The sequence below is a fragment of the Scleropages formosus genome, chromosome 4, assembly GCF_900964775.1.
Source record: "Scleropages formosus chromosome 4, fSclFor1.1, whole genome shotgun sequence".
Classification (NCBI taxonomy): domain Eukaryota; kingdom Metazoa; phylum Chordata; class Actinopteri; order Osteoglossiformes; family Osteoglossidae; genus Scleropages; species Scleropages formosus.
Window position 1 is genome coordinate 35789143 of NC_041809.1, and position 27318 is coordinate 35816460.

Below are 27318 nucleotides of genomic sequence, written 5' to 3' on the forward strand. Positions count from 1 at the left end.
AGCTCGGGGGGCAGTGAGTGCTGACCTTTAGTTTAGGCCCAAAGGTTGTAGGGTCGAATCGCAAGTGAGTCGTAGTAGTACCCATTGAGCACGATTCTTACCGTAAACTGCTCCAGAGCTCAGACTATTCAGCTGTATGGAAGGGTGAATAATTAAATTCAGGAAGGTTTTAACTTAAGTCTCTCTTTTAGAAAAGTGTCAGACCGACGCTGCGATAACGGAGCCGAGACGCGGGTGTGCGGGGTCACGTGATCGCCTTTACCCCGATCTCTCCCTTCGTGCCACGGCCTGCTCTCACTCTACCACCTGTCGGGGAGCGGGATTCGACCCGGTAACCCTCCGCCCCCGAGGCAGCAGTGGGAAACGGCGGCGTCCTTAACGGCGGCTCGCGCTGCCAGCCGGTGCGCGCGCGCGCTCACACTGAGCGCTGTCTGCTCCGCCAACTGGTGACGCTCCGCTCGGCGGCCAATGAGCAAAAAGCGGCGCGAGCCCGACGCGCCCCCGACGCTCGGTCCACCTGCGCTCCCCGCGTCCGCGAGCTCCCACTTCTCCTCCTTCTCGGACGGTCTGCGCGGCGCGCGTTGTAAAGCATCTCGCGCGGCGGTGCGGACTCACACTGCAGGTGGACCGCGGCGGAAAGAAGGACACACACACACAGGCGCGCGCGCACACACACTTCACACACTCGCGCAGACTGAGAGGATGGCAGAAGTGCAGAACGAGCCGCTCCTCGGAGCTCCGGGAGGGGAGACCGTGGTCACCGTGAGGAGTGCGGACGGGTGAGGACAGGATCAGTGTAAAAACGCAATAATATCATGATCTGGAAAGTGCTCCTTCTTAACACTTTGTTCGAGCGCTTATTGATGCTAATGGACAGTTATTACAGTATTAATAACCTGAACTGTTATTACACACTGCTGGCTTCTGGCAGCAGCATCTGATCACTTTTCTTCTACTGCCGCATCTTGTTGCGCACCATGAGAAACTCCTCTAAAACACCAGTACTGTATTTTTAATGTGCTCTTTACTCTGCTTTTTGTGTCCGGTCTGCTCTGCTTTACCCCTTAGTTATTTCTTCATTAATTTGTCATATAAAACAAGGGTTGCGAGGACTGTACTGTCTTCCTTGTAATATAATCCCCTTGAGCTCTTGTAGATTCATCAAGGTACTTTCCCTGAACTCATCAGTAAAAACACCCTCTATTAATGGGTAAATCATAGGAAAGTTCATTCTGGGAACTTTGCTGCTGAATAACGGATGATTCTGTTCTTGTAATGGTTCATTTATTGATGATTTTTTTTTTTTTTTTAAATGCTGATATTTACACTTTGAGATTGTTAATAGAAAATGATATATGCAGATTATTTCTGTTATTATCGTACAAAGACATCCACTTTGTAAAGGACGAAAAATGCGCTGTGCTTTCAAACAATAAAACTTTTCCTCTATTAGTTTCTCTGGGTTTAGTCTTTGCTAAAAGTTCTGTGACTGTTAAAAATAGTTTACAGTTTTAGTATTTTGAATATCAGAATCGCTTAAATAACCTGCGTGTCCATCCTAGTGACTCCGCCGCTAACAAGAAGGCGTTCAAGGTGGCAGGTTTCACCGTGTTGGCCTGTCTGCTCATTGCTGGCCAGGCCATCTCGGTCTACTTTGTCCTCAACCAGAGGAACAAACTGGGGGACCTGGAGCAAAGTTTCAGCAAGCAGCTCCATCACAAGCCCTCAGGTGAGAGCACAGTGTCACCCTCCACTCTGCAACGTGTTCTTTCTCTTTCAGTTCATCTTATGAAATTACTTCAACCATCATCGTTGTCCTTCTTATGCTTTCTTTGTTGCACGTGTCTTTGGGCAACGAATAACTGTAATTGATCGCTTTCATTAAAGCCTGATCATGTGCTGAAAAACTCAGCGCCTCTCCGCAGAAATACACGTTTTATCACTCACACGTACCATCGCACACACTTTGTATCACTCCGTCACGGAACAATCCAGGTAACGTTTTCGGTGTCTTCAGTATTTCTGGTTAGTATTCCTTATTATTCTGTGCTCTGTTCCAGGGCCTTCTAGCTACGAGAAGGTGAACGTCCCCATTAACAGCATGCCCATGATGATGGACGACACCATTGACCAGGATGACAAGAAAGTATGGCGTCTCGTCGTCTCCATAACAACGTGCAGTCTAAGCGTGACCACCAGGTGGCAGCAGCCCTGATCAAAAGTAGTGAGGCGCGCTCTTTGCCGCACTCAACTTTGTTCTTCGCTTTGATTTCGCACTGATGCTATATAATAGGGTTGAATATATTGGGCAATATTAGCAAAGGAAAAAACAAGCACAGTGTGACACCGCTGTGAATAAAGTGCCCACAGGCAGCTGTCCGATTTCGAGCTTTTTCCATTCTCTGTGAAAATGAAGCTGGAGGTTCAGCACAGTGAGAAAATAATTAATGCTGCTCTCAGAAATGTGATCATCTGCTGTGATGAGTGTTTCCTGGTGTGACTTTCACTCAGCATCTTTTCTTTTTCAGGGCCCATCACTCGGACCCATGCAAAGTACTGAATCTGCGTCTCTCGCACACACACACACACACACACACACACACACACACACACACACACACACACACACACACACATATGCATTTTCATCAACATTCCACACACTGTTATATTGCTTGTTATCTACTGATTAGTTTGAGTTCTTTTTGGAATAGGTCATATTATTATTATTATTATTATTATTATTATTATTATTATTATTATTATTAACTTCTCACTGTCATTTCCCTTTGTGCAGAACCCAAGTGTCTGCGGGAGGCGATGTTGACAAGCCACGGCCACCGTCCCCAATGTGACATGGATGGCAACTACCTGCCCATGCAGTGCCAGAACAAGTACTGCTGGTGTGTAGATGAGAACGGGATTCCAATCCCCGGCTCCAAGGGTGTCGGCGTTGTCCAGTGTGCAGGTAACAACGGTAAGGCACAGCTTATCAACTCTGGTTTTGATAGAAAGCCATCATTTTTAGTACTTTTAAAACACATGAGCAAACATTTACATTTTTCTCCAAAGCAACTTACAGTGTTAAGATACAATTATTTACCTGTTTATACAGCTGGGTAATTTTACTGGAGCAATGTAGGGTAAATACTTTGCTCAAGGGTACCACAGCTAGAGGTGAGATTCAAACCCACAACCTTTGGGTGTAAAGGAAGCAGCTTTAACCACTACGCTACCAGCTCTCCCAGAAGCAATAAACAATTGTTTTTAATAATAATTACTTATTAACAATACATTTGAGACTCTAAGTGGGGTAATTTGATCCGCATAGCAGCCTGCAGCCCCTCGTATGGTATAAGGAACTGGGATGTAACTCCAGCATCAGTAGTCCTGTCTTATATGATATTTGTTATGTATGGAGACAGAGAACAGTGTAAATTTTTTTAAAATTAATTATAAATGAATGAAATTGAAAGATAACTGACACTGATTGATTTTTTTCTTCTCTTTTCTCAGCCGCAGGCGAGATGGCCATGTCCAGCTTTGGGGAGCTGACCGGTGAGACTCTTAGCAGTCTTTTTTAATCATCATATAAACTTTTTAGGAAATAAATATTAAATATGAATTACACTGCCCCCCTCGTCTATATATATATTTTTTTTTTCAGAGGAATAAAACCTGCAACAAGATGGTGAAGAGAACCAGCCACTTCCAGCTGAGGAATCTTTTATCCTGAGCCAATATTAACCAGCTGTGATCAGTGCTTTGAGCTTGTTTTAAGATAGACCGTAGAAGACATTTTTACAGTAGATGCATAAAGTGCACAACGTAGAATCCTAACTCTTTACATATCTCTCATTATTAAGGAAATCTTAGTTTTACTTGAGCTTATTCTTAGAGCACTAGAAATGTTGCAAGCTTTTCTCAGCACATATTCTGATTAGATGAGCAATTTTTTAACTGCATTTAATTGAGTTAAATTCCTTCAAACACAAGAATGTTTAATATATGAAGCTAACATGGGAAAGATATGGGGGTCATGGTGTATCAGTGATATGGAATTGTGTTGGAACTAACAAATAAAATATGCTGATTCTTACTAAAGAACTGTTTTTTTTTTTTACCTTGGTGTCAACAAAATAAATATAAATGCACATAACGTTTATCAATAAAATGTACGAAAAGCTCTTCATTTAGTCACTAATTCACAAATTCTTTACTAGAGAGGCTTACGAATGCAGAGAGAAAGCATTAAGAAAGTGTTTTAATTAAACTCTTTATAAAGGCACATGCATTTCTCTCAAAATGTACATGTAAAAATTGAGCAAGAGTACATTTGGTTTGAATAACAACACAAAAAAAGGCAACAGAAAACTGGTTAGGGAACTGCTCCAAGACTCAAGGTTTTCTTGTTCACGAAGCTTGTGGAACTTTTAAAACTCAGAAACTGGACAGTGGAAAAGACCAATCTATTTTCACTTTGCTTACCTTTACTAAGAAATACCATGAATTCAAGTATTCCTGACCCTATTGTTTGTGGCAACTCAATGACTTTGCTTTATTAACATGATCTTAACAGAACAGAGATTTCTAATGAGGTTTTCACTGTAATATTTAGTTACTTGTTATTTCTACTTTTTTCTGTTTAATATCTAATACATCATAGTGCAGAAGTATGCAGTGTTTAATGATCTTCATCTATGTGGAGCAGAAAGAAAAGCAATTCTGCGAAGCTCCTCATCGCGCTGACGGCCACTGATATTGCGATGGGAGTCAGCTGCATGGTCCAACGGAAGTCGCAGTGAAACCTGTGCTGCGGTACAGGCTCACTCTGAAATTAAGCAAATGCAGAACCTGGTTCTGCAGACCAAGTGGGAGATGGTGGGAGAAGCTCCAGGCAGCAGCTGGCATAACACAGCATGGGTCCAGCCCACCGTGCGGTCAGCCGCTACCTGGAGGGCTAAAGCCAGGCGATGGAGAAAACACTGAAGGTACCGGTACATACGTGCCCCCAAAACAGGCTCCCCATTTCCTTTGTTGCCAAAATAAACTTTAAAATGACGTTCCATACTTATCAGTGACACCCTCTTGACTATTTTAGATTTCCAGTAAACCAGAGGAAATTTCAGAATATAAATTTAAAATACATCCTACTTCCCCTCAAGAGTGACATTTACATATAGCTTAATTAACATAAATGAAATACTACTGTAAACAAAACATTTAAATGCTTCCTCTCGAAATTATTGCACATAAATGATAAATCAAAAAACATGATAAATACAGAAAAACATGCATTTTCCAGTTTGAGGATTTTCTGCAGCATCTGGAAAATAAAAGGCATAGTTGGATGTCTGTCCTGGACCAGGGAGACACTTCCCAGCTCTTTCATTTGGTGCCTTTTTTAATGGACTGAATATAATCTCTCAGCGTTGTTTCAATGTTGGGAACATCAAAGTTCTGTGCTGCATAAATTCCAGTGCAGGTTCCCAGTATGACACCCAGGAGTGCAGAGGAGCGCAGCTTGGCCACAATATAGCCTCCCAGGAAGCCTTTCAGGAAGGGCGATGCCAGCAGACTGCCACCCTGGGGAGAAAAACAATTAAATTTGCTATTATTAGTTTACTTATTTCACATAAAGGTTTTATTACCATAACTTTCACTTACATTTCTCTAAAGCAACTTACAATTATTTACCCATTTATACAGATGGGCAATTTTACTGGAGCATTTTTTAATGAGAAGTACTTTGCTCAAGGGTGCTACAGCTGGGATTCAAACCTGCAACCTTTAGGTCCAAAGGCAACCCTTCTAACCACTACACTAGCAGCTTCCACTAAAAGAGAGCAAGAAAGAGACCTTAAATTGTACTGCCTTAAAGATCTGGATATTTCATAGTCCTCAAGTTAAACTAGCAACATTCAGGGTACATGTCTGTGTTCTTAAATGACACGAAAAACAGCGTCATTATAAAAGCACCAGCTTTCTCGAGCTGTTACCCACATACAGAATTAATTTCGTAAATGAATTCTGAACATTTTCCATTTGTATCTGTGAGGTCCACAGAGTCCCACTAGGCGCAGACTTTGGTCTCTAAACGTATGACATGATGATAAGTGACGGACCGGCGGGACTCCAGCCTGCACTTCGTTCTCCACTCGCTTCTGGATGTCCTCCAGTTGGCCTTTCAGGTGTGCAAGATCCTTCAGCTGCCTCACGGGGTCCTGACACAAAGAGTGGAAAAACTCAAGTAAAATGTGAGACTTACCACAAACCAGGCCTTAGACTTGCTTAAACATTTACATTACAGTAGTAGCTGTGTGAAGGTTTATCCGTTGTTCAACAAGTATGATCTCAAAGTTATAGAGCATGAACATTTACACATTATATGAACTTAAGAGATCATGGGTCAAGTGAGTGCACAAGAGGTGAATTTTAAGACCCGGCTTCTTAAATGTGGTCAGAGATTCAGCAGTTCTGGGTGAGAGGGGGAGGTTGTTCCACCACAACGGAGCGAGAACCGACAACCTTCAGCTGACGCTTTTCCCCAAGGGGGCTTATAATGTTAAAGTACTTACAACTTATACAGCTGGGTAATTTAAGTGGAGCAATTTTACAGTAAGTACTTTGTTCGAGGGTACTAAACCTGGGGGTGGGAATCAAACCTGTGACCTTTGGGTCCAAAGGCAGTAGCCCTAAGCACTATGCTACCGGCTGTCCTCTCCTGTTGTTAAAATTGTATAGTTACTATTATTTGTGATGTTGTGGTTAGTAGCACTACCTTTATTATGCAATTCACTTACTAATTAATAATTATTATATTGCAATAATATTTAGATTTACATCAACATTATGGATAGCTAGTATTGCAGTGGTAGAGCTGCTACGGTACCTGGACCCAAAGTACCTTCTTTGCGCAAGCCAAGTACTTACCCCAAATTACTCGAGTAAAATGACCCAAATGTATAAGTAAATGAGTAAATAATAAAGAGCTTAACCCCGTGAGCCATTTGTGACTTGGCAGAAAGACGAGCGATACACGAATTATTATTTTTTTTTATTATTTACTTTATTTTTATGTTCCACGCAGTGCAGCGCAAAAGTGATCAGTCAGTGAAACGTCCACGAAGTGTCCACTTTCACGACTAAGTCTGGACGAATGCGATTCGTGGATAAAAAAGACGAAATGGAAAAAATGTAACGCGGGACCCAAAAAACGTTCTTTTCCTACACAAAGGAAAAAACTATGAAAATACGACGAAAAACGCGGGTCTCAAGAGCCCGACACAACGACGGACACAAGAAGAGAAACAGAAAGAGATCAGTCAGAGCGAGAGAGAGAGAAAATTAGCGGCGGGAGAGGAGCGGCCGCGGCAGCCAGTGTCAGTCAAACAGTTTTGTCGCCAGCAGCAGAGAGGTGGTCACGTACAGTATGGAGAGTAACACACTGTGTGTGTGTGTGTGTGTGTGTGTAAACCGAAGAGCATGAGGAGACGAGGCGCTCCCGCACGAAGCCGCGCTCACCTTGTCGTTCGCCATCTTTTCTCCCTCGTCCGGAGCCGCTCGTTCCGTTCTCTGCGCTCGGCGCTCGACTCGTCAGGTCTACGCAAAAGGAGTGGTCACGCGGGGGCCCGACTGGGCACCGGCCTCCTCAGCAAAGCAGTCGCGCGGATGCGGGCGAGCGCGGCATTGCCAGCAAGCACTGGCACGATAATACGCCGTTTTCCCGCCAATATCAGGACTGCTGAAAGCGGAGAGTAAATGAGCAGACACTCGTCCGTCCGTTGTCGTAAACTGTTGGTACTGTGACTGTGCAGAGCGTTGCGGTGGTCACACTCTCCATTTACTGCTACGTTTACATCATGTATTATTAATTTACTAAATTATTTAGAGCACACTTTCGTCCAGGCAAGTGACGTGCATCTCGAGAGAGAGAGAGTTGGACGCAGACACGTGATTGTGGAGGACAGACAATTTGTCTCATACTGAACTTAAGCACAATTTTATTTATGATAAATAAAGAAATTTTATCTCACCGGCCGAGCCACTATTGCAGAACTTTATGGCTTTCAGAGACTAAAAACCAGTAAAGACTATGTGTGGAAGTCAGAATGTCTCATGCTGCTCATTTACACACCATCAGCTTTCTCTGCTTCCTTTACATTTTATTCCTTTAATTTTGATGCTTTTCTCCAAAGCCACTTATAATTCAAGGTTACTTACAACTACTTATCTATTTATAAAACAGGATAATTTTACTGGAGTCATTTAGGCTAAGTATACCTTCTTCAAAGGTTCTACAACTGGAGGGGATTCAACCCTGCAACCTTTGGGTCCAAAGACAGCAGCTCCAATCACTACACTACTGTCCTCTTTAAACATGGTATGATTAGAGGGAGATGGGGTAGATGACCGTGTTTTAGAATATTTTGTACTGCATTTTTGTAAAAGGCTCCAAACAAACGTACGGTAACTTCTGGAACATGTGGCCGAAGAAGCCCGGCTCTCTGACGGCTCCCGTTCGCTTCACTTTGTCCTCAAGGCCCTCTGGACCCAAACGCAGTCACTTCCACACACCGGCACCAATCCACACAGCAAATCTCCCAGGAGAGAAACACAATCCACACAAAAATCAATTCAATCCATCACCTCATTTTAAACCCCTTTAACACTGACCTACAGAACCATATATCTACATTATAAAAGGTAACTAAATGTCCATGTACTGTATTCTTTTACTCTGGTTTTCAATCTTTTTTGTGGCCGCGTCCTCAAGTTGTACACCGTATTCTGTGGTGGCACTGAATTGTCTATTGGATTTTATCCAAAGAACACATAGTCACTACTGCATTTATGATTTTACAAAGCAACTCGTTACGTCTCTTACACAAGTCAACGCAAGTGACGAAAAGCACTCATGCATTGAATGGCTGGTAGATGGTGACTAATACTGTGTATTCCTTTCCTTTCGTGTGTAAGTTATAAAATGACACGTCAAAATCATTACATCTCTTCTGTAGCAGTTAAAATTTGTCAACAAAAAAATTATGACGATAGTTAAAATGAAGCAGCCAAGACACAGACATTTTCTGAACCGCTTGTCCCATACGGGGTCACGGAGCCTAACCCGGCAACACAGGGTGTAAGGCCGGAGGGGGAGGAGACACTCCCAGGACTGGATGCCAGTCTGTCGCAAGGCACCCCAAGCGGGATTTGAACCCCAGACCCACCAGAGAGCAGGACCTGGTCCAACCCACTGCGCCACCACACCCCCGTACCTCTGTAAGCCAAGACGCATTAGTGACAATGTTGCTGTGCCCTGGACACTTTACGGGTACTCTGCTCTGGTTCCCTGTTCCCTGTTCTCATTTTTGGAAAATCCGACATTTAATTTGCATGAAAACTCCAATGAATTCTGGAATATCTGCACACTCTTCTGGAAGTTATTAGAAGGTGCTACATGATCATACCTGTGTCAAACTGTAACCTCACTCTGTGTATTTACTTTTCTTGGTTTTCTGTGTATAGTATCGGTATGATGTTTTACATGTATCTGTATAATGTTTAACCCTTTACTGTGCATAGGACCCATTTTTAAAAGTATCTTGTCATCCCCAGTTGATGTTTCTGTCCGGGGCAACCCAGTAGCCATACATATATTTCCTTTCAAAATCCATATTTTTGTATCGCTGCCCTACTGAAGTCACTTTTGGCCTTTGGTGTAAAGTTCTGCTGGAGCAAACACGGTAAAATACCTTATGTACTAACCGAACCGAAAACGTCACGGTTAAAAGCATGTGTCTTTAACCACTTTATTATTATACCTGCTGCTGTATCTTTGTTTTCCTTTTCATCCCTTTGTTTCCAGTTTTAGTTTATATGTAAATAACTTTTATAAGTTGGACATTGAGGGCCCTCGGTATTCAAAAATGTGACAATGGTTTCTATCTGAAAAATAAATCCAGAAACCAAAAAAATAAAACCCCCAAAAAAACAGAAAAGCACTGAGAGACCCCGGCGGTGATGAGTGAGTGAGTGAGTGAGTGTGTGTGTGTGTGCGCGCTGTGCACGTATTCTACACCGCGTAACAGTGTTTCTGCAGCCTGTATTTAACACGGTAAACTGGATCCTCGAAGAACATGGTGTAGGACCGGGAGAGGAGCGATGAGGTGCGAAGAAGCCGGAGTCCAAGCCGGAGTCGGAGCCGGAGTCGGGTGAGAGAGAACAGAAAGCCGCAGACGATCGGGATCCGGCGGGCACCTCCCTGGGTTCGGCTCGGTTCGGTTCGGCTCCGCACAGCGCGGCTGTCATCGTCACCGCCAGCGCCATGCAGCCGTCGAGCTGAAGCAGGCAGGAGCGCCTCACCATGCTGGGCAAAGACTACACACTCGCCATCATCATAGTGAACTACGACGGTGAGCGCGCACAAAAGCCCCCCCCTCGCCGGGCCGTACCGTGTTTCATGTGTCTTTTTGTGCACCGAAGCGCCGTTATATGTTTCTCTTATTCACCCGTCCGCCGGAGAGAGCGGGGGGCGCGACATTCATTCACCATGTTTCACTGTGTGGTCGCGATGTAACAAACACTGCGCTGTTTTATCATCATGTGCTACCGAATCCCGCGTGGGCCGAATTTTGAAGCGGTTTTTTTTTTTAATGTAGCGGTCTCCAGGACCGAGGTGTCCTGTCAACCTCAGATGATGACAAGTCACACGGGAAGCCGAGAACAGCAGAAGCGCCGCGCGCTGCGCTTACGAACCGCACCCCCCCCCGATTCAACCCCCCCCCCCCCCCATGTGCGGCTCCCGAATGAATGGAGCCTCGTGGGTGGCGGTGCTGCTTTTGTCTGCGAGCTTCAGTGAATGTGACGTGTGTTCTGCGTTCGGCTCTGCGGAGGGACACAAGGCTCAGATATGAGATGTCAAAAGTTAATTTAATATCTGAGTGTCTTATTCTCCAGGTAATTTTCATTGTGTCAGAACTGAATTGAATATGTTACAAAATACATTTGTCACAGTTATCATCAATACATTTGTATACACCCACCCCTTGCCTTGCACTTATTTCCACTGTGAAGGTACCTACGGTTATTTACCCATGTGGGCATTTGGCGCTGGAGCGATTTAGGGTAAATACTTTACTCGGGAGTACTATTCAATTGGGTGGGGTTGAAACGCATCATCTTTGGATCCAAAAGCAACAGCTCAAAACACTACACTAATGTTCATCCATCCGTCCATCCATCCATCCATAGCTGCTGGTCCAGTGCAGGGTCACAGTGTTCTGGAGCCAATCCAGAATCATAGGGTGTGAGGCAGGGTGCACCCTGGACAAGTCCATCACACCACACACATACAGTCATTCAGTGACATATACACACACTGCAGGCAGTTCACAGTCACCAGTTAAGATGAAACAGATGCCATTGAAGTATGGGAGGCAACCAGAGCCAACAGAGGAAACCAATGCAAAACCTGGTGGGAACAGCCAAACTGGAGAGTGATTCTTTGCCATATGTATTTCTTTGCCCTTTTTGCCTTTGTTCAGTGCTCTGTAAGATTGAATTAAATTGAAATCCAGAGTAGAACCCATGAAGTCACAGGCTAGGAGGTGTGAGGAACCTGCACTACCACTGTGCTGCCCTCATTTGTATAAAATTGAAATGACATTGGTTTTATAAAGTTGTTCCTTTTCTCAGTTTTAGAAAGAGCTTAATTTCCCACTCAGGGGTGAATGTCCAAAACCCATGGATGAGAGACACACACAACCTGTGAAGAAAACCAAATGGAAATGCTCATAACAGATGAAAGTGATGTAGGGTCAGGTGCTAAAAGGAAAGGATCTCTGCTGAGATGGTTGTGAAGGGAAAACCTCTGTTAGGTATCTTACCAAAAAAATGAAAGTATTTTACCTTCTAAATATGACATCCCACTAAACCAATGGACAAACGAGTGTACTGAAGATCTCCGACTAATGCGATGCTTAGCTGAGTGAGAGGAGCTTTAATTGCTCTCCAGATTGTGTGTGCCTTGTGATTTGAGAAGTAGGCAGTGTGGAAACAGTGGTTACCCAGCCCACATCCCAGTTGTCTGCAGTCGTTCCATCTGGCATGTCAGAGACACCATGTCCATCATGGAAGGGCACCAAAAAACAACACTCATTTTTGGCTTTTTTGGGGGCACAGTGGCACAGCAAGTAGGGCTGCTGTCTCACAGCGCCTGGGTTGTCTGAGAGGATGTGGGTTCGACCCCCACTCAGTCTGTGTGGAGTTTGCATGTTCTCCTTGTATCTGCGTGGGTTTTCTCTGGCTGCTCTGGTTTCCTCCCACACTACAAAGACATGCTCTTCAGGTTCACCCATAGTGTGTGAATGACAGAGAGAGTGTGTGTGTTCCACTGATGTATGGATGAGTGACCCATCGTAAGTAGTGTATCTAGCAGTGTAAGTCACCGCGGTGAATAAGGTGTGTGAGCTGATAACACTACATAGAGTTCACAGGAAGTCGCTTTGGAGAAAAGTGTCCGATAAATAAATGCAATGTAATGCCTGCCTGGTGTTCTGATCCGTTTGCTCCTGGGATAACTGCTCAAAATGAAATGCAAACTGGCAATATGCAAACTGGCATTTTGATACCCAAAAGGGTTGGCAGTTTGGAACTGGAGCTGATCACCTGCTATGGCTAAAGGAGTTTGGATTCATTGTTTGTCTTTAGTTTAGTTTGTGCATGTGCTCAAATGTTCTCTGAAATTAGAAGCTGAAATGTAGACTCCATCAGTGCTTCTCAGATCTTTTAGAATTATTTGGAAAGTTAGATGTTGCTGCTGTAATGTACCATGGTGAAAATGGAACTGAAAAGATTAAAATGTAACATAAACAATTACGCAGAGACACTGTCATACAATCGCAGACTAGCCCTATGTTTAGTGGATAAAACTGGTTGTACACAATGGATATGCCCCCTAATAATAATAATAATAATTTGTTTCAGGGAATTTGTGATCATGATGTTACATGATGAATTTCAGAAGTTACATACATAAAGTTAATTTTCATTGTGATTTCATTACTTTATTGAACAAGTGAGCTCAGAAATGAAAAAAAAATCAGTGTTTGCAAAAGATGGTAGGGGGTGCGGTGGCGCAGTGGGTTGGACTACAGTCCTGCTGTCCGGTGGGTCTGGGGTTCAAGTCCCGCTTGGGGTGCCTTGCGACGGACTGGCGTCCCGTCCTGGGTGTGTTCCCTCCCCCTCTGGCCTTACGCCCCTGTGTTCCCGGGTAGGCTCCGGTTCCCCATGACCCCGTATGGGACAAGCGGTTCTGAAAATGTATGTGTGTGTGCAAAAGATGGTGATTAAATGACTCTGGTAGATTGTATTGTTTGTTTTGTCCCTTATTTCAGGTTTATATTTGTTTTTCCAGCATTTCAGAAACTTTTCTTTTCAGGCTATAAATTTGTGAATTGTTCTGTATTTTTCCCGGAAAAACAATCTGATGCTGTAACAAGTTTTTGTAGCGAGATTAATATGGAGCACAGTGAATAAGTATTTCGGCTTCCTAATAGTCCTCATATAGTCAGGATGAGTGATTACTCATTTCCAGAAGGGTAAATGATCTTCTGTGCATCCCTGAGACTAAGTAAAACCAGGATTTAATCCAAAAATACTTGTTTCTCTTTGATTATGAGTTCATCTGCGTTGCTGCTGGAGGCTGCTATGGATTATGTCGTTGTTTGCTTTTGTGCTGCTTCATTGAGTTGATTGAACAGCATCTGTATGAATGGAAGTGGAAATTTACATTTACATGTATTAATTTGTCAGACACTTTTGTCCAAAGTGATGTACATCTCATAGAGAATACAATGTGTTCATTACATTAGCAGGAAAAGAGACATAGATACAGACATGATTTTTTAGCTTCATAAACCTTTATGTGAATATTGACGATTCCAAATCACCTTCCTAGTAATATATATTTTTTTCGAGATACATACGATTTATGTTACATTACGGGCGTAACTGTGTAAAGGTTTTTTTGTCATCATCTTAAAGTTATAGAGCATAAACATTTACTAAACCTTACATGAACTTAAGAGATGATGGGCAAAGTGAGTCTGGAAGAGGTGAGTTTTCAGACCCTTCTTAATTGCGGACAGAGTTTCGACAGTTCTGAATGAGAGGAGGAGGTCATTCCACCACAACAGAACCACCGAGAACCTACATGCTTTACCTTTTGTGTGTGGGAATACCAAGTGGGCAGATGTGGAAGAGCGTAGCAGTCTGGTTGGGATGTAGCGGTTGATCAAGTCTTGTAGATATCTGGGAGCAGCTCTAGTGATGCTTCTGTAGGCCTTAATCAGGGTCTTAAATTTGATCCGGGCAGCTATAGGAAACCAATGAAGAGAAACGAGTAGAGGAGATACATGCAAACGCTTCGGCAAGTCAAACAGAACTCGGGCAGCAGCGGTGTTCTGTATGAGCATAGAGGTTTAATGGCAGTAGTAGGAAGGCCACAGAGAAGAGAGTTGCAGTATCTAGATGGGATGTCACTATGTCCTGGACAAATTGGTTGAAATGCTGTCCTTAGAGGACATTTGTGGCTGTTTGGCTGAGGCAGGGCTATTTCTACCTTCCTTCACTATTTCCCCCACCAGTTAAATTGTAGTGACTGTTGTAGAGTAGAAAAAGATGTTGGATATGTGTTGCACCTCAGTCTAAAAAAAATCCATTGCAGTGTCTCAAGTGTTCCGTCCTCTCCTATTTCACAACATTTCACTTCTTTGTAGATAACATCTGGAACGACCAGAACCTTGAGCTGGACTCAGACCTACCCCCGGGATGGCGTACCATTCGGGACAGCGCTGGCACATACTACTGGCACGTTCCAACGGGCACCACGCAGTGGCAGCACCCATGTCACAGCGCTGAAGATGAGCACAACACCACCCATAGTACTGCCAGCAGCTGCAAGGTACTTCTTGATCTCTCGATCTTGAAAAATGTGGGGCTCTGCAAGCAATTCCCATTTCTTCAGTTTAGGAGCCGAACCTTCTTGTCTTACTTTCCAGAGATTCAGACCTGATGGCAGACAGGGGTGTTCAAGAAGGCATAGCGAGAGCCCAAGAGCCTCCATTACCAACAGGTAGTTCAGTTCCCGATATACCCCGCTGCCAGGAAAGTTCAGCACAGCCAGTTTACTGAGTATTTGTCTGTTGACATCCATAATCCCCCCACCCACCCGCCAGTTCTGTGCTCCACCTCAATGACCAGTGTCAGTTTCAGTGCATTCAGTACATCACCCTTCCTTGGTTTGCTATGTGCAGTAGAGTCAATAAGGTCTAAGACTGGAGGTGTGTCTCTCTGCTGTGCTGGGTGCGCCAATGGCTTGCAACCACATCACTGTCATTCGGTGGCCAGTGTTAGAACTTATTGACTATCCCATGTAGTTCTCAGGCAGCAGCTGACTAAACAGACACACACATTCACACACATCTTCCCTTGCATATGTAGACCTTACAGCAGTGTCTGAGAGTAAGCGAAGAAAGTTACCCTCATTTGTTAGGAGACACAGGGCAACCGTAATATAATATAATATAATATAATATAATAGATAAAAGAGATTTAGATAGAAGTGAGATGTACGTCACTTTGGAGAAAAGCGTCTACTAAATGAATAAATGTAAAGGTAAATGTAAATTATAATGTAATATAATATAGTCAACAAATGGCATCACTTCAGCTTCACTATAAGTCACTTTGATGTGTAATGACTGTGATGTGGAAGTCATTCCTTCTGTCCTTCCAAGTGTTCGCACAGGCAGATTGTTTTCCTCATCAACAAAGAGTGACGATCCAGACGAAGGAAAGGCTTCCAAACAAGTGCACGTACACGGTCGAATTCAGGGGATAAAGTGTGAGGGCTCCGATGTATATTAGCAGTCTTCTTGTCAACAAATCAAAGTGAAGAAATGCACTGGGAACATCACCTATGGCCTCGACACAACCAGAGCACGTTCATATTGGCTCGCTTAGTACAAGTAAACATCTAGAATGTTCTGATTTACTCTTGATGTCTACGCAGGCGAACGCTGTCGTGGCAGGAGGATTATTTCTGCATCAACACGGATCCTGACTCTAAGGTGTTCGTGTTTGCATGTGATTGTTCCTGATGTCACTGGCACATTTGTGGAAAAAGGCTTTGATTGTCCAGACTATTTAAACTGTTGGGTTGCATGTTGAAGACAAATGCCCTCTGGACTAATGCGATGATGAAAAAACTGATCACAGGCCATTGGTTCTTATTGTTAGTGCTCGTACTGAAACCTTGGGAATGTCTTAAGTTATGAAAAGTCAACCAATAAGCACAACAGTTATTAGCACTTACCTGTTCTGTGACCCATATCTTTGGCCTCTGGCCTGTGCTCCACATTGGTCACACTGCATCGCTGGGTTACCCTCTCAACTTGCTCTCCTCGTTGACTCTGCATTTAGACTTTGTTCCATTTTGACAGTTTTCCATAGTCTCGCAAATGGAATGGAATGGATATGACCTTGATTCGCCCAGGGGACTAGGGTGTGCAGTCGATTGCCTCCACTCTTTGTCGCCAGTGCGTGTGTGTGTTCTTGACTTCCCTCTCTTTCCCACCTGCTTCCCCTCCCTGGAACAGTGCTTCTCTGTGCGCTCCCTGGGCTGGGTGGAGATCCCAGATGAGGACCTGATCCCTGGCAAGAGCAGCATTGCAGTGAACAACTGCATCCAGCAGCTGTCTAACGGCAAGTGGGAGGGGCGGGATGCTGCAGGGGCCTGTGGCCAGGTGAGTTTGGCTGTTTCCCAGGAGCTGTAGGAGAGCACCTTGCGCTATACCGATTCTAGATGATCCGACCAAACATCCTATGCTGTTTTGTGCTGCTTGTTGAAATCACTGCTCCCTGCAGGGACAGGACATGGTGATGGTGCTGAAGAAGGACACACTGAGCCTTTTGGACCCTGTAGACCACAGTCTCATCCACTGCCAGCTCCTGGTCAACATCCGTCTGTGGGGTGTGGGCTGCAACAATGGCAGGTGTGCCGGGGTTCACAGTTGGTACCGCTGAGGGCTTTTTAATATGAACCGTAGTTTCCCGAAGAGCAGCTGATGGTGTAACAGTTAAAATGTGAGACTGAGTCAAGAGTGCAGATGTTGCAACTGCTGTCCATCATAAGTGCGGAGGTTGGAGTTATTTACAGGGATGGTCATACATGGGACAACATTCATTAAAGGTTCACATTTGGGACCAAGTCAGCAGCTTACCTGAATTTTACCTTTTCCATTTGCAGCATTTGTTTGAAAAGCAGGAATTACAATATAAGGGCGGGAGGCAGCGTATGTGGAGTTGTAAAAGTGGCCTTTGTGAATAAGCCATATAACATGGAAGCTGCAGTAACATATTAAAGTAAAACAAGAATCAGTTCTTGGTTCTTTAGACTTTATATTAAATTCTTGTAATCCTATAACTTTTTAATTATTTTTAGGACCGAAAGAGCATTTTTATAAAAAGAAAAATGTTGAGAGATTAGTTAAACTTTTTATTTTTCTTTCTTCTTATTGCTACCCTTGAATACAGAGACAGGTAAATATTTCTAATGCTTTGGATGACTAGTTTTATCTAATATGCCTTTTGTAGTGGGATATTGCAAGCTTGCATGACATAGCTTTTCATTTTTTGCAAAAGTACATGGCATAGTACTGCAGACTACTTTTTGTTGCTTAGTTACTGCTATTTCTAATGTGTTGACATTATGCGCATCGAAAATTGGGTTTTGCAGGCTATCAAAAGAATTTGTGAAAATGTTTTAATGGACTCGGTTCACGACTGTTTTCACAAATTCTTGAAACCGCTTGCATGTCTAGTACATTGGCAAACATCTGCTTTTGAAGACTTTGCAGCTACAGAAGTTAAAGACAATTGATGTTAAAAAACTTCCCCACTTCGGTCCTGAATGTAAAAGGCATGCGGTTTGAAGCAGTCTGTTAGTTACCCTCTTTCGACTAAAATATTTTATTTCTTATTACTTTATTCAGCCTTTTAAGAGAATCTTTCTGTCTGGGCAAATGATTGAACTAAATGTTGTGCTTGTTATTGTTGTTGCTGTTTCTTTGTGAAGTACGAAATATTTCTAAAGTTGAATCAAGGATCCTAATTTCACACCGTTACTCAATACTTAGATAGAAACACACACACACACACACACACACACACACACACACACCCCAGGACCCAATTACTCAACCGCTCAGCTGAAGATGAAAGCCCATTCATTTTGCCGAAATACGGTGCTGTTCACATCGGTAGAAGTGCTTTGTGGATCATGCTCTACGTATGTCGAACGAGGGGAAGTTTCCAAGCTCTTTGAGCTCCGTCACTGAGTTGCCAAAGGAAAGCTCATTTTCTATTCCCTTTGACTTTAGTATTTTCCTTTAATAAATGAAAAGCAGCAAGAGCTCGGCTTCCCTTCCTCCCCCCCGTACGTTGAAATGATGTAGAGATGGGGGTCCTGAATATTATACTCTTTCTTCTCATCTTGTCTGTGAAGGCGTTCTGCCGAGCTCCTCATTGACGTCTGAGGCCATTTGGACAGAGACTCACATGAGAATTCAGTCTTAACCTCAGCGTGTCTGGGAACTACACAGAAAGTCACCGTTATTTTGGTGCAGGATTCAACCTAGTGATTTGTACTTTATTGGAGAGTGAGCTTTGAAGGGATCTATTTTCCACTATCTCAAGATGACATAAAGCAAGAGTAGATGTGTTCACTATGGGCCAAGCAGATAGTTCCTTTGCGCCCTTTCAGTGTCGCTCTGCTTTACAGCTTTGGTGTAGAGTGAGGGTTGTGCAGTTTTGGGGTGGCAGGGTGGCACAGCAAGTAGTGCTGCTGTCTCACAGTGCCTGGGTGGTGTGATAGGACATGGGTTCGATCCCTGCTCAGTCTGTGTGGAGTTTGCATGTTCTCCCTGTGTCTGTGTGGGTTTCCTCCAGGTGCTCTGGTTTCCTCCCATTGTGAATAGTGTATCTAGCAGTGTAAGTCTTTGGGTGCTCTGGTTTCCTCCCACACTCCAAAGACATGCTGTTCAGGTTCCCCCATAGTGTGTGAGTGATAGAAAGAGAGTGCGTGTGTTCCACTGATGTATGGATGAGTGACCCAGTGTAAGTTACTGCGGTAAATAAGGTGTGTGGGCTGATAACACTACATAGAGTTCACTGGAAATCACTTTGGACAAAAGTGTCTGACAAATTAATAAATGTAAATGTATATCTCATGAGGGGGTGCGGTGGTGCAGTGGGTTGGACCACGGTCCTGCTCTCCGGTGGGTCTGGGGTTCGAGTCCCGCTTGGGGTGCCTTGCAACGGACTGGCGTCCTGTCCTGGGTGTGTCCCCTCCCCCTCCGGCCTTATGCCCTGTGTTGCTGGGTAGGCTCCGGTTCCCCGCGACCCTGTATGGGACAAGCGGTTCTGAAAATGTGTGTGTATATCTCATAATATGGGCACATTCTTAGGGGACTTGCACAGACTGGGGTCAATGGAGTAAACTGCATGCATCTGTGTGTTTTTCACCTCCCCAAGGTGAGGAAGACTGAAATGTTAGAAGAAACATGCTCCCATTTCCAAGGTTTATTCGCCTTTTCTCAGTTGCTAATTAGATATTAACTAGTAATTATTGCTGAACATCTGTTCTTTCCTTAATGCACCTCTTCTGTTCCACATTAGCATAATTGTATTGTCAGTTCTGGAAGGCAATTTATGAGTATTGTTCATGTAGTTTGTGCAGTGTGTGTTTTGAATGGAGAAATAAATGTTTGTTATTGACGGCTGGTATTAAGGATTCACCAGTCAGTTCTCTATTGAAAGAGATGAAACACCCTCTGGAAAAAGTAATAAATACATTTCAGCGCAAGCACCGTCAACCACTGAGGCTGTTAAACATTTATCCTGAACTTAAGCAAATTTATTAAAACTAAAACAAATATTAAAATACGATTACAATGACAATTTTTGACAATTTTTTATTAGAAGATAATTTTATGTATGTCCTCTGACAGTAAAATATATCAATGTAGGTGGAGGCCAGCTGTAGTTTCTGTGGAATTATCTTTGCAATTTCAGCAATTCCATTCTTTCAACGCATAGTAAAAAGAATTCATCTGAGCAAATTTTTCTTTTTTTTTTTTTAAAATTTATTTAGGGGAAACGAGATGGGCTTTGGTTCCACTGTCTTTAAACCGACATCCTGCTGTTGTGTTCTCTTCCCTGCAGGGACTTTGCCTTCGTGGCCAGTGACAAAGACGCCTGCATGCTGAAATGCCATGTTTTCCACTGCAATGTCCCGGCAAAGGCCATCGCAGCCGCGCTGCACGAGATGTGCTCCAAGGTGACCGCAACGCTGGACAGACCTGCACAGATCAGCCAAATCACCATCCACCTCCTGCAGCTTCAGCTCAGATGCTTTATGCAAAAGCAACAAACTAAAAAATAATATGGTTTGAATGTCATTCTGTTGATCGGAATTTTTCCTCCTCCTTTTTTGCCTATTTTGCCACCTAGTTGTACACTGAATATTTAATTTTATTAATTTATTTAGCAGACACTTTTATCCAAATCGACTTCCAATGAACTCTATGTAGTGTTATGAGCCCACACACCTTATTCACTGCGGTGACTTACACTGCTAGATACACTACTTACACTGGGTCACTCATCCATACATCAGTGGAACACACACACTCTCTCTGTCACTCACACACTATGGAGGAACCTGAAGAGCATGTCTTTGGACTGTGGGAGGAAACCAGAGCACCCAAAGACTTACACTGCTAGATGCACTACTTACACTGGGTCACTCATCCATACATCAGTGGAACACACACACACACACACACACACACACACACACACACACACACACACACACACACACTCTCTCTCTCTCTCTGTCACTCACACAGTATGGGGGAACCTGAATAGCATGTGAAATTTTCGTGAGATGTTGACAGTGAGAGGAGGCCCATGTCCCAGGAGTTGTCCTGTGTTGAGTATGACTTCCTTCTGCTTCCAGATCATCGCAGAGGTGGCTGACGTGGAGCCATCCATGCAACGTTCCCTTACTGAGGAAAGCCTTTCCCCAGAGGACCTGCCGCGGCCAGGTAACAACACAACCTTACCTTGTTTCTCATGAGCAGCAGCAGTTGATTTAAAAGTGGACTTGGCTGCTGTACAGAGACAGTAAGACTCTGTCACTAGAACATACAGTATGATCTTCACCCTCATTGTGTTGCAGTCATACAAGCGCGTACATTTTTACCGTCAAATATATCTCATTTTGTTAGTGAAATTTACATTTACATTTATTCACTTAGCAGACACTTTTCTTTAAAAAAGTGACTTTCAATGGATACTATGTAGTGTTATTAGCCCACACACCTTATTTATTCACCAAGGTGTATGGGCTAATAACACTACAAAGTTATGAGTACCACTTGTGTACCTGGGCAGCCAACAGATGATTTTGTGTCATTTTCATTGTCCAGTTTCGCCATTAGCTTCTTGACAACATGACAAGTCTAATATTTATGCATCTGTCTCGTGACATTCTCTGCGCCGCCATCGGTGTGTTGACAGTTGACTTCCTGGACACAGGGAGGCAGAGGGAGCAGACGTTTGTGGTGCAGTATATTGGCCATCTCCCTGTTGCTCGGGCTCTGGGTGAGTCTGGGTTTTACATTACATTGCATTTATTTGTTCAGCAGACAGGTTTCTCCAAAGCAACTTCCAATGAACTTTGAGTAGTGTTATCAGCCCACACACCTTATTTACCGTGGTGACTTACACTGCTAGATACACTACTTACACTGGGTCACTCATCCATACATCAGTGCAACACACACACTCTCTGTCACTCACACACTATGTGGGAACCTCAACAGTATGTCTTTGGAGTGTGGGAGGAAACCAGAGCACCCAGAGGAAACCCAGACATGGGAGAACATACAAACTCTACACAGACTGAGTGGGGAATCAAACCCACATCCTCTTGCACCACCCAGGCGCTGTGAGACAGCAGCACTGCTCGCTGTGCCACTGGTTTTGGGGGAAAAGATTTATATTTGACCAAATGTGGTCTCGAGTCTCCGTTACAGCGAAGTTGAGATTGGTTCGAAAGGCGCTTTTAATCAGTGTGCGGGAAATAAATCTTTTGCTCGCTCTTTCGTTTTAGATGTCGGAGATACTGTCATAATCTGAGAGTTCCACTTTTCATTACAGCTAAAGTGAAAGACACGCTTTGCAAAAACTGACAGGTAAATCAGCTTTTGGGGAGTAGATTCAGCTCTGCTTGGGTCCACTGTTGCTTCGGCCTCCCTTTACATGCATGGAAAGTTCACTATGATCAGTGTTGTCTTTGAAATTGGACTCTCGAGTATAAAATTGTCTCCAAATGCAGTGGCATCACAAAGTGGGGGGCTGCGGGGGGTGCGGCCCTCACCAGGTGACTCCACTCATTGGAGGGGATCATACCAGAACGACTATATAAAATTTGTGTGCAGTGTTTCAGCAGAAATGTAGTATTTTAATAAAAATATCTCCGCCTGTAGTTATAAGAAGAAAAACATGTTTGGTAATAAACCCCGGTTTACATGTATCAATATTCCTACAAGGATAAACCTCTGTGCTCATTTACTTTTGGAACCTTCCAATGTGCTCCGCCCACAGCTCTCATTATTAACCAATTGCAGTGACGCTTCGAATCACGTGGTTTCGTCTCCACGCGCTGCAAACACGCGCTCTTTCTTGTTTTTGTCACTGCTGCTGTTTTTATAGTCGCTGATTTTGCCAAATTTCCTGGTGTTTTAGCTACAATATAGTGGTGATTAATATTTGTGAACCTATATCACGAATATAATAACCTACATTAATATCTGTGAACCTGTATCAATAACGTTAAAATAAATATAATTTTAGATGTAGTTCTTAAATGCTTTTACTTCGAATTCTGTTTTCTTACCCAATTTTCACTTTAACCACATGAAAGTATGTAAATGTGAATACGTGTAGGCTGTGTGTATGATATTGTAATTTAAAGGTGTCATTTTAATTTTAATTTTGCTAGTTGTTTGTGTCACTACTATTGTAATACCATTACATTCAGTGCTATAGAGGAATTACGAATAACATTAGTAGAAAAACATGACTAAGGGTTCTGTATGGTCTGGTACGGGAGACGCTCCATGGGTGGGGATGGTGATGGTGGTGGTGACACCACGAGTTACCGCACTGGGTGACACCAACCGTAGTCACTCCACTGTGCAAGTGCTACGATGAAACACATTATCATTGTTAGGCATTCAGATTATCCTTCCAGGTAGGAGGCACAGTATTTACCCAAATGATCGTTTGCCTTTGGGTAATCATGGCTTCCTGTAAATTTCCCTTATGTCCATCTGGGCAGAAATACCTCACCTTTGAAATGGTATCGGTGGATTTCTGGCATGCATGTGTCGGCAGGCAATTTCTCTGTTCACTCTTTTACTGGTTTCAGGTGGCCACAGCGCAGATTAAATACAGTCTGTTTGTATGTTTCTGTCCGCAGGAAGCGACGGCCTGGTTCCTTCTCACTACCCTTGTCATATCTCTGTCCGTCTTCTTACCGCGATGTACAGCGCAGAAAAATCGTTTTCATTATCCAGCCAAACAGCCTCATCCATCAGGATGTCAGGGAGTTGAGCGCAGTTCAACCGGTTCTTTGTTTTCTTGGAAATCATGCAGAACTTTCCGACGGTTATCGTGTCACCTCACAGTGTTTTCCTTGACACCTGCATTTGTTTATAATGTGTTTGCTTGAAGTAACATACTGTATCTGCCCTGGAGTCTAAATTTTAAACAGGAGGATTAAAAAGTACATCTTCTGTATGAAAGCAAAGCAAGTGAAGACCTCACCCTTTGGAAGGATATTTTCATCCACTCCGTAAAATTAGAGCCACCTAGAGAGAAAGAGTTGATTTTTTTTTTTAACTATCATATCTTTTCTTCGTTGAGTCCAGCATACACAGTGAAGACGAGACCTTAACTGCAGTCGCCCCAATTGCAGGCATGGAGGTGCTCAACCAGGCTATTGAGAACATCCTCAATACATCAGACCAGAAGAAGTGGACCCAGGCCATTCTCCATATCTCAGATGCTGTGCTGTCACTTTGGAACAGAGAGGTACATATATTCATTGAGCTGATGCTTTTCCCACAGCAACTTACAGTGTTAAGGTTGCAATTACTCACCCATGTATACAGCTGAGTAATTTTACTGGAGAAATTTATGGTAAATACATTGCTCAAGGGTACTACAGCCAGAAGTGGAGATTGAACCAGCAACTTTTGGGTCCAAAGGCAGTAGTGTTAACTACTACACTACTAGATGTCCCATGATAGAGACACCTCTTCATCGGGGGCATATGAAGTAGATAAATATCACTCTGTTTCCTTTCAGGATGGAGAGGACCCATTCTGGGAGTGTGAGGTGCGCTACCTGACGTTCCTGGGCGTGGGCCGGGACAGCCGCACCTTTGCTGTGATTGCGGACACCGGAACGCAGCGGTTTGAGTGTCATGTCTTCTGGTGCGAGCCTGACGCCGGAGTCGTCTCAGAGGCGGTGCAGGCTGCTTGCATGGTATGTCTCTGTAGGGCCTACCGAAGCGATGATCTCCTGTACGGATATGCGTCCCTTAACAACAGGGATACGTTCTGAGAAATGCGTCGTTAGGCGATTTCGTCGTTGTGCAAACATCATAGAGTGCACTTATACAAACCTAGATGGTATAGCCTCGATCATAGAGTATACTTATATAAACCTAAATGGTATAGCCTCAATCATAGGGTGTACTTATACAAACCTAGATGGTATGGCACAGCGAGTAGTGCTGCTGTCTCACAGCGCTTGGGTGGTGTGAGAGGACGTGGGTTCCATCTCCGCTCAGTGTGTGTGGAGCTTGCATGTTCTCCCTGTGTCTGCGTGGGTTTCCTCCCGCAGTCCGAAGAAGTGCTGTTCAGGTTCCCCCATAGTGTGTGAGTGACAGAGAGAGTGTGTGTGTTCCACTGATGTATGGGTGAGTGACACAGTGTAAGTAGTGGATCTAGCAGTGTAAGTCACCGCAGTGAATAAGGTGTGTGGGCTCATAACACTACATAGAGTTCATTGGAAGTTGCTTTGAAGAAAAGTGTCTGCTAAATAAATAAATGTAAATGTACAGCCTCAATGCAGTCAAGAGGTGCAGTAAACATGAGATTTATGATGCTGCTGCCGGCGTAACACAGCATACTGTTTTACAGTAAACTTTTTTATGAGTAGAAAGAGTACACTGTAAAATAATGATAAAAAGTACAGTACAGTAAATACATAAACCAGTAACATAGGTGTTTATTATCATTATGAAGTATTATGTACTGTACATAATTTTATGTGCTATACTTTTATACAACTGGCAGCACAGTAGGTTGGTTTACAGCAGCACCACGAACTCGTGAGGAACACATTGCGCTATGATGGTGCTAGTCGATAAGAATTTTTCAGCTCCATTATAATCATATGGGATCACAGTCATATATGCTGTCAGTTGTTAAGTGAAACATCGTTAAGTGGCGCATGACTGCACAGACCTTCGGTCACTCTGATCGTTGCATTAGCATGGCAGCACTACCTCTTAAGAGGCCCAGAATTTACTTCAAAGCTATTTTGAAGCTGCAAGTAAGCAACTTTATGTGACATGCATCAGCGCCTAGTCATAATGCACTTTATTTCCTGCTTGCAACAAATAAATTCAGTAAATTCAAGATCTTTTAAAAGGGCTAAAATGAAATGTAAGCATATTTGAGCAGTTGGAGTTTAGAGTGCAGCTGATCATGATGATAGTAAAAAAAATAAAATCACTGGCTTGGGAAATAATGCAGAATTTTATGGAAAAAACCACACAGAATTCTATTAATGAAAGAAAACCAATAACAAAATATGGTTCAGTAACACCAGCAGACTCAGATGACTCAACTCTGATGACTCAGACTCTGCTCTCCCACCTCCTGGCCGCCAGGTCTCATGGATGTTTGCACACAGATAGCAGAGTGCAATGGCCATTCTAGCCCTCTTCTCATTGCAGGTGCAGTTCCAGAAGTGCTTGGTGACCCAGACCCCACCACTGAAGTCAAAAAAGTGGCAGACTGGCAACATGGTGGTACGGGCCAGCTCCATGGACAGTCCCTCCTTTCCAAGTCCTCACCGTAGACTCTCGCCTCCCAAATTCGGCACGTCCAGCGTCAAGAAAAGTTTACTGGCATTCTTTGAGAACTTCCGGAGCAAACACTCACTGGTACCTGCTCCGTAGCGGCTGGGTTGGAAGACTGAGTGTGCAGTGATTGGGGGTAAAGACACAAAGACAAAGAGATCTGTGTTTGACACACCCAGCAGAATACTTTGTAGGTCACAAATGTCACGTGTGGAGAACACCAGGTGAATTTGAGAGCCATTACAGCATTTCTGTGGTACATACACATTGGGAAAACACTTTCAGTACAGTGCTAACGTAAATCAAGGTGCTGCACTGTCACATTCCTTACCTCTCATGTCATGACGGAATGGAAAATGCTAAACATAACGAGACCTGGGAAACACTTCTGAAATTTAAAAATTAGCATATAATGCTCAAAATATGAAACACAGGTAAGAGATTAAGAAACTGTATTTTGTAGTTTATTTAGACAAATGTTATAGTTTATTATAAAATCTATGTATATAGAGTAATTTTCACACATTTTTTATTTTAATCCTCTCACAAGTTACTGAACACATACAGTAAATAGCTGGTAAACACTGTAATATTATGTTTGAAACCAAAGAGCCTTTTAGTTTTTTTTACCTTTTCTGTCTTGCTAGATATGAAAAGTAAAAAAAAAAAAATACACTCTAGAATATATCCTTTGAAAATACATTTTTCATTGATACTTTTGCACATTTTCATCACCAGTGGTTTCAGGAACATTTTTAAACTAAGCTCAATGGTATCACAGCTGCTTACTGCTGCAGATGAATGTGTTTGTTGCTGCTTGAATAGAGATATATAGAGATGCAATCACTTCTCCAGCTCTACGCCACTGGGCTCATCACAGTGGAGTGTGACAGATGATCCTCCAGCATGCAGCCAGAAATCAAATTAAATCATTTGGGAAAAAATGAACAAAAACAAGTTGTATAACTGATCTTATCACATATTCACCCAGAGCTTAGCTGTAGTGTAGGGGCCCATGTTTGGATGTG

General features: G+C 43.3%; 3 protein-coding genes across 6 annotated transcripts; 2 read left to right on the top strand and 1 right to left on the bottom strand.

The window, feature by feature from the left end:
- Positions 1-513: 513 nt before the first annotated feature.
- cd74b (CD74 molecule, major histocompatibility complex, class II invariant chain b) lies at positions 514-4104 on the top strand. The gene is made up of 7 exons (XM_029251506.1): positions 514-779; positions 1563-1729; positions 2061-2146; positions 2529-2553; positions 2798-2977; positions 3517-3558; positions 3668-4104. The coding sequence occupies exons 1-7, from the start codon at positions 703-705 to the stop codon at positions 3673-3675; spliced, it is 585 nt and encodes a 194-aa protein (XP_029107339.1). The 5' UTR covers positions 514-702; the 3' UTR covers positions 3676-4104.
- A 123-nt stretch (positions 4105-4227) lies between these two features.
- On the bottom strand, positions 4228-7751 carry LOC114910444 (SLC35A4 upstream open reading frame protein-like). The gene is made up of 3 exons (XM_029251507.1): positions 7525-7751; positions 6126-6224; positions 4228-5586 (listed from the first exon to the last, which is right to left on the bottom strand). The coding sequence occupies exons 1-3, from the start codon at positions 7537-7539 to the stop codon at positions 5389-5391; spliced, it is 312 nt and encodes a 103-aa protein (XP_029107340.1). The 5' UTR covers positions 7540-7751; the 3' UTR covers positions 4228-5388.
- A 2286-nt stretch (positions 7752-10037) lies between these two features.
- On the top strand, positions 10038-26853 carry LOC108934441 (amyloid-beta A4 precursor protein-binding family B member 3-like). 4 transcript variants are annotated; one of them, XM_018752279.2, is made up of 13 exons: positions 10038-10415; positions 14781-14965; positions 15063-15136; positions 16076-16133; positions 16662-16808; positions 16930-17057; positions 17599-17604; positions 20287-20401; positions 21086-21173; positions 21649-21732; positions 24113-24228; positions 24505-24684; positions 26165-26853. In XM_018752279.2, the coding sequence occupies exons 1-13, from the start codon at positions 10367-10369 to the stop codon at positions 26387-26389; spliced, it is 1455 nt and encodes a 484-aa protein (XP_018607795.2). In that variant the 5' UTR covers positions 10038-10366; the 3' UTR covers positions 26390-26853. The 4 variants fall into 4 exon arrangements, with proteins under 4 accessions (XP_018607795.2, XP_018607797.2, XP_018607798.2 ...); XM_018752281.2 differs by having other exon boundaries at positions 21667-21732; XM_018752282.2 differs by lacking the exon at positions 21649-21732.
- Positions 26854-27318: the final 465 nt, after the last annotated feature.